The sequence below is a fragment of the Octopus bimaculoides genome, chromosome 8 (assembly GCF_001194135.2).
Source record: "Octopus bimaculoides isolate UCB-OBI-ISO-001 chromosome 8, ASM119413v2, whole genome shotgun sequence".
NCBI classification, from domain to species: domain Eukaryota; kingdom Metazoa; phylum Mollusca; class Cephalopoda; order Octopoda; family Octopodidae; genus Octopus; species Octopus bimaculoides.
Window position 1 is genome coordinate 53,916,766 of NC_068988.1, and position 11,696 is coordinate 53,928,461.

The 11,696-nt window shown below is 34.6% G+C and overlaps 1 protein-coding gene across 3 annotated transcripts in view; it reads left to right on the forward strand.

The window, feature by feature from the left end:
- Positions 1–11,696, forward strand: part of LOC106877252 (bile acid receptor) — a 147,084-nt gene that overhangs the window by 121,864 nt on the left and 13,524 nt on the right. For 2 of the 3 annotated variants that reach the window (XM_052970111.1, XM_052970113.1), the window contains one exon: positions 7,921–7,959. The exons of the other annotated variant lie outside the window; for it this stretch is intronic. In XM_052970111.1, coding sequence (XP_052826071.1) covers positions 7,921–7,959 — 39 coding nt within the window. The remainder of the gene's footprint in view (positions 1–7,920; positions 7,960–11,696) is intronic. 3 annotated transcript variants of the gene reach the window in all.

An 11,696-nucleotide genomic window follows, 5' to 3' on the forward strand; every position in this document is an offset into this window, starting at 1 on the left:
CATAAACAAATATCAGGGTCAAACACTGTCTGTAGCTGGTCTTCTCTTGGAAGAGCCCTGCTTCTCACATGGACGACTGTATGTTGGCTGCTCAAGAGTGGGCAGCAACAAAAAACCTATTTGTATATGCTCCACAAGGGAAAACAAGGAACATAGTTTACAATGAGGTGTTATAATCACAACAGCAAGAAAGTATGTACATGATCACCTTCTTTTACGAAACTTCATTAACTTTCATATATTTATATTGATATACATATATATACGTGTGTTTGGGTGCGTGTGTGTATATATACATCTCTATATATAAAGATGATGCGTAGTCTAGACGGCGTTTTTAGATTTCATTATGCTCTTTAACCCGGGCAACGCCGGGTATTTCTGCTAGTAGTATATATTTATTTTTAGTCAAGTATGCAATCAAATATGTTAAAGCTAACCTACCTCTTCCTTTACACTTGTAATTTCTTCCTTTGCATACTTTCACCATTCTCTTGATGCCACTTCAGATAACACAGTAGATGGTGTAGCATTTTCACCAAATACTGAAGTCTGAGAACAAAGTGGGATGAATATATGTGTGTGTGGAAATGAGATTTGGTAGATGGGAAAATAGTTTTGTGATTGCTAGATACTAAAAGGCAAAGTAACTTTTTTGACACAGCCAAAGCAAAGTGGTGATCTGGCAGAAACATTAGCATGCCAGGCGAAACACTTAGTGGTATTTCGTCTGTCTTTACATTTTGAGTTCAAATTCCGCCAAGGTTGACTTCACCTTTCATCCTTTCGGGATCGATAAATTAAGTACCAGTTGCGTACTGGAATCAATCTAATCGACTGCCTCTCCTCCTCCCCCAAAATTTTGGGCCACCGGCCTAGAGTAGGAAGGAATATTGTTGCAAAGCAAATTTCTTAATTCCATCACCAACCATACTTGGCCTCATTGCAGCTGGATAAGTTTTGTAAACCTTTCCTTTAGTCTAAATTTTTCTTTAGTGTTAATCTTTTCTTTAACTGTTTTAAATTATAAAATAATTGTTAAATTAACTGTGGTTCCATAAACTACAGGATGGGTGAAAAGTAAGTAGGCATTTAAAATTGGTAATAAAATCCATATTGCTTTTACAAATTTATTGAAACAAATGATACATGTTCTTTATTAAATGGCAAAATGAAAGTAAATCTTCATATTTCAATGTAAGTACCAGTGGCGTCAACAAGTTCCCTCAAATGGCCAGGGATGGAATGAACAAACTTCTGAAGGACATCGTTTGGGATATCATTCAGAACTTCCTGAATTTGTCTCCAAGTCCTCTCATGTGTGAGGTTTTGTCTTGTACACCTCCTCTTTTGTGTAACCCCACAAGTAAAAATCACGGACTTCTGTGGTCACAGTCTTCAGGTTTTAGCTCCTGCATGTAATGAGGTTTCCACAGACAAAAATTCAATTCTTCATGCGACATCATACGTATTGTGTGTCTTGTTAGTCCACTTTCACGAACTGCTTGACGTGCTGATTTTTATGGGTTGCGATTAAACATTTTCTGCACTGTTCCTGTGTTCTCTGCTGATCGAGATGTGGTTGGATGGCCACTTCTTTTCGCATTCTTCACTGATCCCATGGTCATCAGCTTTGCATGACAACTTTTCATTGTCTCCAGACGTAGTGTTGCATGCTTACTTTTCCATACGTGCCACCATCTCTGAACCAAATCAATGGAATTCCACCCTCCATAGCATGCTGCTATCTTAGCTTGCTCCTGAACAATCAAGTGACTGGCCATCTGGAAAATAATAAATAAGACAATAAGAAAATATGAAATCCCCATTAGTGTTGTTTGCTTAAAAAATGTTTTTGTCATGACTTCAGTGATACTAAAAATTCTTTTAGCAATTTCTAATGCCTAGTTACTTTCTACTCACCCTGTAGATATAACATTTTTTAAGTAAAAAAAGTGGTGTGTACAAACATGTTAAGAGTATTTTCATCTTAAAACTACTCTAATTTCAATTAAGTAGAAGTAAAATCAGGGAGAAAGTAAAGATATCTAACCTTTTAACATTCAGATTACTTTGTCTAATGTAATGCTTATTAACAGATAGATTGCATATTTGAGGCACATGTGGCCGGTTTAAATGTTAGAGGGTTAAAAGGTTTTTTTTAACTATCATCATATAAAATGAATCATTAGCTAATATTGTACAATACAGCTTCCTAAATGCCCATTATAATATTGATGGCCAAAACACTCAAATTTTATCCAGTTTATCCACTTTTTTCCTTTTCACTTTGCATTATAATTAGTTTTTATCTATGAGTTTTCAATCATGAGGATAACTAATTGGGTCCAATTTCTTCTGAATAACATTGAAAGAGAAGTATGACCATCATTGTTATACTTATAGTGTTGTTTTTCTTTTACTTTTTTTCACTTGCTAAAATTTGAAAATCATTCAGATTTGCTTGTATTAAATGTAAAGTTTATATGATTTTTTAAAAAAGAGTAGAATGTTAATGAAATTCAGGAATAAAATTGGATTTAGAAAATAATAACCTGCAAATTTTGAAAACACAAATTATCCCAGTGACAGTATCTGTGTACAAATGTTCACCCAATGAAATCACAGGCTGTCTCTGATTTAGCAGTTTGGTATATGTTAGTATTTTGATTTAAATATGAAAGAGCAAATCATAGTTGTTTAGGGCATTTCAGTGATGAAAGGGTGAAACATCATTGTTATTATAACATCCACTTTTCTATGCTTGCATGGGTTGGATGAAGTCCAATGCAACAAATTTTCTATGGCTGGACACCCTTCAAGTAACTATCCCTCACCTGTTTCCAAGTAAAGTAATATCTCCCCAAGGCCAGGCGTAGTTTTGCAGAAATCTTGGAAATGAATGACACTGCTTGTGTGACAGTGACACTCATTTACAACTATCACAATATCTAAACAAGGGGATCCTAAAATACACATGTGTGCACAGTCCCACTCATATAGACTATGGGTTTGTTTCAGTTTCTGTCTACCAAATTCACTCACAAGGCTTTGGTTGGCCTGGGGTCATATTAGAAACACATGTACAAGATGTGACACAGTGGGACATAACTTGAAACCATGTGGTTGTGATAAAAGTTTCTTCACCATTCACACAGTCACACATTTAGGTTTAAAAGTGATGACTACAGATTTATATTGACAAAGTTTGCAGTAATATCTTTCCAATGCCTAAATGCCCCTATACTAAAATGCTGATGGTAAATGAGTTACTGAAATCAAGCAGTTCAGAGTCTTTCTCCTGTTAGCTGTAGTTGTTTTGTTGTATATATCAGCAGGAATATATCATGTTCACCATTCCAGAACTTGCTAGTGTGGATTCACCCTTTGGAATTTCTACCCAACACCTTTCTCCGCAGCCATTAGCATGCAACTGTTCAAGGTGGGTCATTAATGGTATCTCTCACATTAGTCTCACTGGCCCTACACGAGCCATGGACACAACCCTTTCCTCCAAATGAATAACAATATGTATGTGTGTATATCTTCTTTGCCACATAACCATGCTTGATACTTGTATCTGTCAATTTTGTTTGTATCCAAGCTCCCACAATTTCAAATATGTAATACACGCAAACACACACAATGATATTAACAAACTTTTTTAACTATAACTTTCTGCAGTTAAGTAGTGTTATGCTTTATAGCTGTTGCAATTCTCACTAGTGGTCCTTCATTTTTATGTTATTTTCTCTAATTCACAAGAGGGTTCAAGTAGTGCACTTATATGAGCTTTAAAAGGAAAATATATGTATGTATTAACAATATACTTAACTCATATCAGAACGGATATTGAAGATAAAATAAAATATGATAACTTAAGGACTTCGCATTTCAAGTTTGCCAATTTGATATGTACAGCACATGGTCCCAGCATGTTCTTTATGTGTCATTATTACCAGTTTCTACTTTGATATTCCTTGATTCTAATACGTATCAGCATTGATCTGTTTACTTATGATATATAGTACAAAATTAAAAATTTTAGTGACCCAGTATCAAAGGTTAACAATCACACATCAATCTTTGATACTATGCTCTTGGATACATATTGCTCCGAAAGGATTGAACTTGGAAACACTCTAATAAAAGTTTAATATTTTAACATAATAAAAAAGAGCAACTGAAACCTTGTATATAAATTTTCTTAAATTTTGAAATATTTGCTCTTATGAGAGGACTGAACCAATTTGATGGCTAATTGGCTTACTCGTTCTTTTTTTTGTTTCTTTTTGTTTAGAGAGTATATAGTATTCTCTTTGCTAATTTTTAAGATTCAAGCTCTTTTTTTTTTTTTTTTTTTTGTGAATTTTTATATTTTCATATAATGTCAACTTTAATATTTTCATATTTTGAAAATAGAGGAACATAAATATGTTCTGTCTTCAAAAAAAGTTAAATAAGATTGATTGACTATGACACTGGTGCTTGGGCATACATTGGAGTATGTCCAAACATCATTAGCCTAGTAGATTTTAGTGGTATGTAACGTAATTACCCTCAGTTTGAAAATAAAAGATCATAGTTCGAATCCAGTTTGATACGATGTAAACATCCCCTATTAACAGTTGGAGACCAAACCAAATGAAGTATAGTGTAAATGTAAAGAATTTTTTTTAATCTTGAAAGGTGAAGTTAATAGTCTAACGTTTAAACCTCTACTTAAAAAGTCTAGGTTTATGTACTTCAGTTTTGAATTCTGTAAGGAACTAAGTTTTGCTTTCCACACTTGATGTCCTTGAAATAAGCACCAGAGGTATACTACTTGCTTTTCTTGTAACAGATGGCTCGTACACTAAAATATTAATATAACCATCATTATCATCACCGCCCCATTATCATTTTAATATCTGTTTTACCATGCTTGCTTTGGTTAAATGTTTTGCCATTATATCCCCCTTTGCCTAACTCACTTGATGTATGACAAAATTGTTGCTGTTAGATGCATTTTGTCATTTACATAAATATATGACTACGAATACAACACAATACACACACACACACACATATGTTTTGTTTGTTTCTTTTTATGTCCATTGTTATATGCTAGCATGGGTTAGACAAGTGTACGCTGTTGAGGCTTGATTTACAGTCAGATACCCTTCTTTTGACTAACCCATTGTGTTTTGAAATAAAGGATCTCTTACTTCACATATATTCAAAAAGTACTGAGCCAGATGATAATTTTTTGACTATTAAATAATTCATTAATTGTTGCTCAGCATTTTTCTATGTGATGCTGTAGGATATCAATAATCTTACTCTTGCTCTCTTCTTTCTGTCACACACACACACTCAGTAAACTCCATATAGTTTCCTTCTATCAAATTCACTTACAAAATGTTGATGAGCCCAGGAGCACAATGGATGATGCTTACCTAAGGTGCTATGCAGTGGAACTGAACACAAAACTAAATGTTTGAGAGGCCAACTTTGTAATACAATCAAGATTTGCACTTATGTGTACACACACACACATTCAGACCACAGTTCCTGAAAGAGGAATATCTTCTCTGTTAGCACATTTAAAAGGAAACTTGGATAAATGAGTTTTATGGTAGAGCTGAAAATTCCTTATACAAATCAATGAGCAAGATTCACTGAGGGCTGCAGAGATGGTTAGTATCTTGGTCACATGGAATTAGTGGCCGAATCTCTCTCAAATCTAATCTTACTGTCTAAAATAAAAAAAACAAGATGGATACATTGGCTGATGTTTTTCTGGATATAATGTTGAATGGTAGATTTAATCCGTTATCCAGTTTAACTCTACAGCATGTCCTTTGGGGGCCTGCTCCATTACAAAATATTTGGGATCTGTCTCCAGTCAGATGATAATTTTTCTCCCTTCCTCTCCACAATTTCAGAGATTCTGGAAAACAGTCATATGTATTGCCTTTCCTTTTGTGACTAAATCACAGCATACTTTTCTTAAATACTTGATGAGCAGAATAATCATGGTTGGAACGAGATGATCATAGATTTGCTTGATCAGAGCTGATCAGGAACTTAATAGTATATGTAGGTGTAGAAACATAATGACTAAGTGAGTGTATATGCTACTTGACTAACAGGTTGTGCATGTTTTAACTAAAGTCCCCTGTAGCCACATAGTTGTGTAATTGGGAAATGTACATAATTCTACATAGTATAACTTTTGCTTTGGAAAGCAGGTTTCCAGATTCATCTGAGATTAAATTTTGCATTAGACTTTATGCTTTCTAGAGAAATTATCTGCTTAAGGCCATGAAACTACAAGTCAGCTCTCAAAAAAGAAACCAAGTGTGTGTGTGTGAAAATTACTTTTTGTCTTGAAATTGTAAACAAATGTCATCTTCCATCGAAACATATCCAGCCATTATTGTGCTATTCATGTTCAAAGAAGTAGGAGAAATATTACATTGGTTTAGAGAAAGAGCATCTGAAGATTGATGAAAGTGGCAGAATGTGTATGGAGAGGAGTGTATGAACCTCACACAAGTTCAGACACGTTTCTTAGATGGCCGAAAAATGTTGATATTGACAAACATTCTGAGAGACCCACAACCAACAGAACTGAGAAAAACATCACAGATGTGTGTGCAGCTGTGAGGGTGAACAGACGAATCACCATCTCTGAGTTATCAGGGGATATGTAGATTAGTTAGAGTTCAGTTCAGTTCATTATCACTGAAGATTTGGGTAGGAGATGTGTGTCTGCCAAGTTTGTGCTAAAAGTGCTTTCAGCTGACCAATAAGACACTTGGGTTTCAGCTGCACAAGATCTCCCTGATTGTGTCAAAAATGATGAAAAGTTTTGAAAACTTAGCGCAGACCTCTGAGCAGGTATCGCCAAGCTTTTGGCAAAATTTGATGCAGATTCTTTGCTCAACTTCCTCTGTCATGGTCAATGCAATTGTCACATGCTACACACCTTCCTTCCAAGCACTGCTGTAAACAGGACAAGTGAGCTAGAACATTAAAACTTAGTGCTCATGCACAACAGAATTTAAGGTCAATTTGTGCCAAGTGGCTTCGTTACTATGGTAGCAATCCGTATACTTATGAATCAGACCACATATGTCTTTGTCAAAGACACATTTTAGTGAGGGTAACAAGATTGTAATCGTCGTCATCATCATCATCATCATTGTTTAAAGTCTGCCTTCCATGCTAGCATGGGTGGGATGCTTTGATAAGAACCTGCCAGGCAGAAGCCTGCACCAGACTTCTGTGACTGTTTTGGCAAGATTTTTACAGCTGGATGCCTTTCCTGACACCAACCACTCAACAAAGTTGGACTTTTTAATTACAGTATGATATCCATTTTCTGTAGCCAGATGGAATATAAAAAAAAAATTTTTTTTTCTAAACTCTTAGTTTTCCTTAATTATTTCACAAGCACTGCTTTCTGCCATTGTAACTCTCCTAAAGTTGTTAAAGGACCAAAAAACAATCATCAAGATCTTGTGTGTATGTTAATAAACCTTTTCGATATTTTTGATCCTGCATCAAGTTGGCACTGTCTGATATCTCACTTGCATGATCCTGCATAGAAAGTATGTATGAGAGAGAGAGAGAGAGCTTAAGTTTTGGTAACTAGGTTAAGTAAGTGTGAAAATTCATTATCCATCTATATAAATTGTGTGACTTGTATGCTTGTGAAATATAGTTAACTTCCTGGCAGTGTGTGTAAACATCTCATCAATGTCTCCTTTATGGATTCAAAAGTCTGTGGTGGGAGTTTGATCCCCAGTTGACTGATCCTAAATTTACTTCTCTCATCTATGTCTAACCACACATAATGTGAGTGTGTATATTGGTTCAGTTCCCAATGAACTACATTTGATAATGAAGCACCACCTTATTTTTGTTTTCCAGATATATTTAACAATGTCAAATATGTCAGTGTCAAAATTGGTAAGAATTACACTTTAATCCAATCCTTTCAACCCTCTTTTTCACATCCCTTGTCTTCTTTCACACAGAAGTGATGGTGGGTTTACTTTGTGTGTCTATGTTGTCGGTCTTTTCTCTTTCTTCCTTTTTTTTGGTTTCCTTTTTGCTGTGTTCCAGCATGATGTGTGGGTGCATGGAAGCATATTTATTTGTATACGTAGTGTTGTGCATGTATGTATGTGTTTCTCCATGTGCGGATCGGGGTGTGTGCCTGCATGCAAAGTTTTCTAATCAGAAGTGAGTGTCCAGTTAAATAACATCAAGCAGGAAGTGTGAGAGTGTGTCACCTGTTGCAGTGTTCATCTCTAGCAAGCAGTAGTTTTGTTTCTCTGATGCAAGGTCTTTGCACAGGGAACAGTTGCATCAGTTGACAATCCCTTATTTCATTTTGTCTTACTCTGTCTCTCTACTTCATTTAGTTTACTAAACTTTTTCAAAATTTGGATTATAATGGAAATGAAAAGGTTAAAGACAATACACTTTATAATCTATTGTATTTGCACTCCTTTTCGTACCCCCATATTATGTAGTTGAGTCACTCTCTTAGTAGGTTAATAAGTGATGATGAATTTTTTTTTTAAAGGAATACATTCACATAACACAACAAATTTCTAAGTAATACAATGCAGATACTGTGCAGTTGAGCCTTAAAATTCAGTCTTGCATCTGAAATTAATTCTATTTCAAATTCTATTATGAGTGACATGAAACGATAGGATGGGAGTAAGGCTCAAGAATTACAAATGGAATCTCACTAAAATTCCTTTGTTGTGTCTATGTCTTACATTTTTACCAATTTCATCCACCTGTATCTGTTGCTAATTAGCTTATACAAATGTTTTTTTATATTGTTGTTCAAAAAACTGCAGCTGAAAAAGTGCTTAACCCCTTTTGATGCCAACCTACCTCAGACTACATCTGATTTTACGACACAATCCTTTTGTTAAGTTATGTTCCAAACATTACCTTAATAGTGAAACTTAGTTATTTTACTAAACCCTCTTCAAATTATTTCAAACATTTTCAAAGTTAATTGATATATTTTGGTAGTGTATTTCATTAAAAATATATTATTGAAAGAGTAAGAAACTTAAGTAGAAGCTAATTCCAGAGTTAATGTATTGTTTGTTAAATCATTTTTGATACATAATTCAAAATTAAACACTTTTAATTACATAGTTTACATTCCTGTCAAACATGTTGCAGAATTCTGTGTGTAAGAAAGATATTGAAAATTACTGAACACTCTTACATTTTCAAGATGTTTTGATAGTGAATTATTTATATTAAAAAATATTCTTATTTTTTGTTTTTAAACAGTAACTGTACTGATTCTGAGTATGTGTAGTAATTTCATTTAGTTTAAAGGCAAGAGTATACTGATGATATTAAATATTTCCATTTATTTATTCACTAGTAATTCACACTATGTCTCAATAAAATGAGTTTTTAGTCTTCTAAATGATGTAAGTTTAAGCATGATTATTTTTAATTAACATATATTTATTGATGATATGAATAATCCACAAAAGTGAACGCCACTTGATTAAAGAAGATAAATAAGGCGAATAATAAGTATTTGATGATATCCTATAATCTCTTGTGGCTGGAAAACACACACAAAAAAAAAAATGCTTAACAGAGATGCAATTGAGAATTGTCTGACTATGTGAAAAGTAACTTTTGAGCCATGGTCGCTGAATTTGGATTCCCATTAACTGCTGCTTAACATTCTGTGGGTATCTTCAGTGACACTGATGGTTATTCTAACTTTCCTCAGGGTGTTTAACAGAAATACCAGATGCAGAATGGTGTTAGTGTCAGGAAAACCAAATAACGTAGTTTGGGCTTGTAGAACATATAGCATGTATATTTCTCTAAAAAGCTGACATACCTGCATTCAGTTCATGCAGATGAATAGATTCCTGGATTTCTCCCCAAAAAACTAATACACATGCACACACACACTCACACACACATAGCCATCCTGCACTAATACACACTTATGTGTGTATTGCATACACATGATATATATGAAAGATGGGTATTGTGATATATTCAGCTGATGCCCACTTGGGAAACAGTTGCTAGAAAACTGTTATTAATATTACTATTGGTGATGATGAATTGATGTTAAATTTTCTTGAATATTTTCATTTAATGTTTGTATTTTACATCTGTTCAATACTAATGTATGGTTATTGTTCTAAATTTGTTTGTTCTTCTTGGAGCAATTATTTTTTGCATGTGCATCATATGGGGGTGGAAATGGGAACCATTTCCTTATATAGACCAAAAGTAGCAGAGTTTAAGTCTAGACTAAAACATTAGAATTCAAACGTACAACAGGTGATGCTGTGGCAGTTGGACTTGTATCTACATCTTTTTCTTTTTTTGCTGCTTCATTGTATTCCCATGACTCTTTCTGTTGCCATCCAATTCCATTATGATGAATTTGAATTGGGAACTTGTCATACTGAATATTTATATTTGCTGATTATTCAACCATGGACCAATCCATCCCTGTGGATGTGTTGCAATTACTCTCTTGGTAGAGCCTGGTGATCCTGGCTCTTGATCTTTTAGAATTCTTTCACTCAGCATCAATGTAAGAAGCACCGTTGACTCAGTTGAGCTCTTCCGCTACCTCTTCACAATCGTGCTGCAGTCCAATGACTTTACTATATACAGCTGCTATGGCTTGCCAGAGTGCAGCCCATAACTATGCAAAGTTGTCACTCCTTGACGCATCTTCAAATACCTGCACACCCCCATCTACATCCTAAATTATGTGAATTCACAGGACTTTTTTTTCGTTTTTCTTAATCTGGATGAAAGGCCAGCTTACCTGGCCTTTGCTGACCCTCCAAGATAAGTGAGATTGATTGTCTCATAAACATATCTCTTAAACCATTGCAAGTCAATGGATGCTTAGGTTACAATGTCTACTTTGTTGAAAATGTGCATTCACCAGAAAAGAACTGTAGTGATAGCGGTTGAAGTAATTTGCAAGGGTTTTAATTGCATGCTGTTTGTGTTTAAGGGGGTATGATGAATGTTAATGTTTTCTTAATATGTACAGTGGAAGGAGTCAAAATTGGCATGGTGATAGTGGTGATGGTTCTTGTACGCCCGTTGTATAGTGATAAGTAATATGTCTAAATTAGAAAGGTTGGTGTGGAGGTGGGGACATAAAGCTAACAAAAACATGATCTGTCTGTGACTTACTGTGTTTCATCTTTGATTAATCACACCAAAATAAACTAATCAGTGTTAATGTTGATTTATGCCCCAGACTTCAGCTTGCTAAACATATTTAATCATGTTTACTGTTTGCATGTTTAGACACACGTGTGCACACACACACAGACAGATAGCTTTATTCCCTTGTTTACATACATATTGTGTATAGTTGTTACACAAAGGCAATCACATGTGCACACACATGTACATATTTCACACTCTTATACTACATTTTCTGTGTTCTAAACCACATGCCCTTTCCCATATTTGAAAAAATTTCATTTCTCTCACACACACACACACACACACAACATATATATTTAACCTAAACCTGTGTTTATAATCCGTCAAACATTTAGGAAACCTGCCCACAAAAATAGATTTAATTACAGAGTTTTGTCTGAATTTTGTATTGTATTTCTTGCATACACACACACACACACACACACACACAT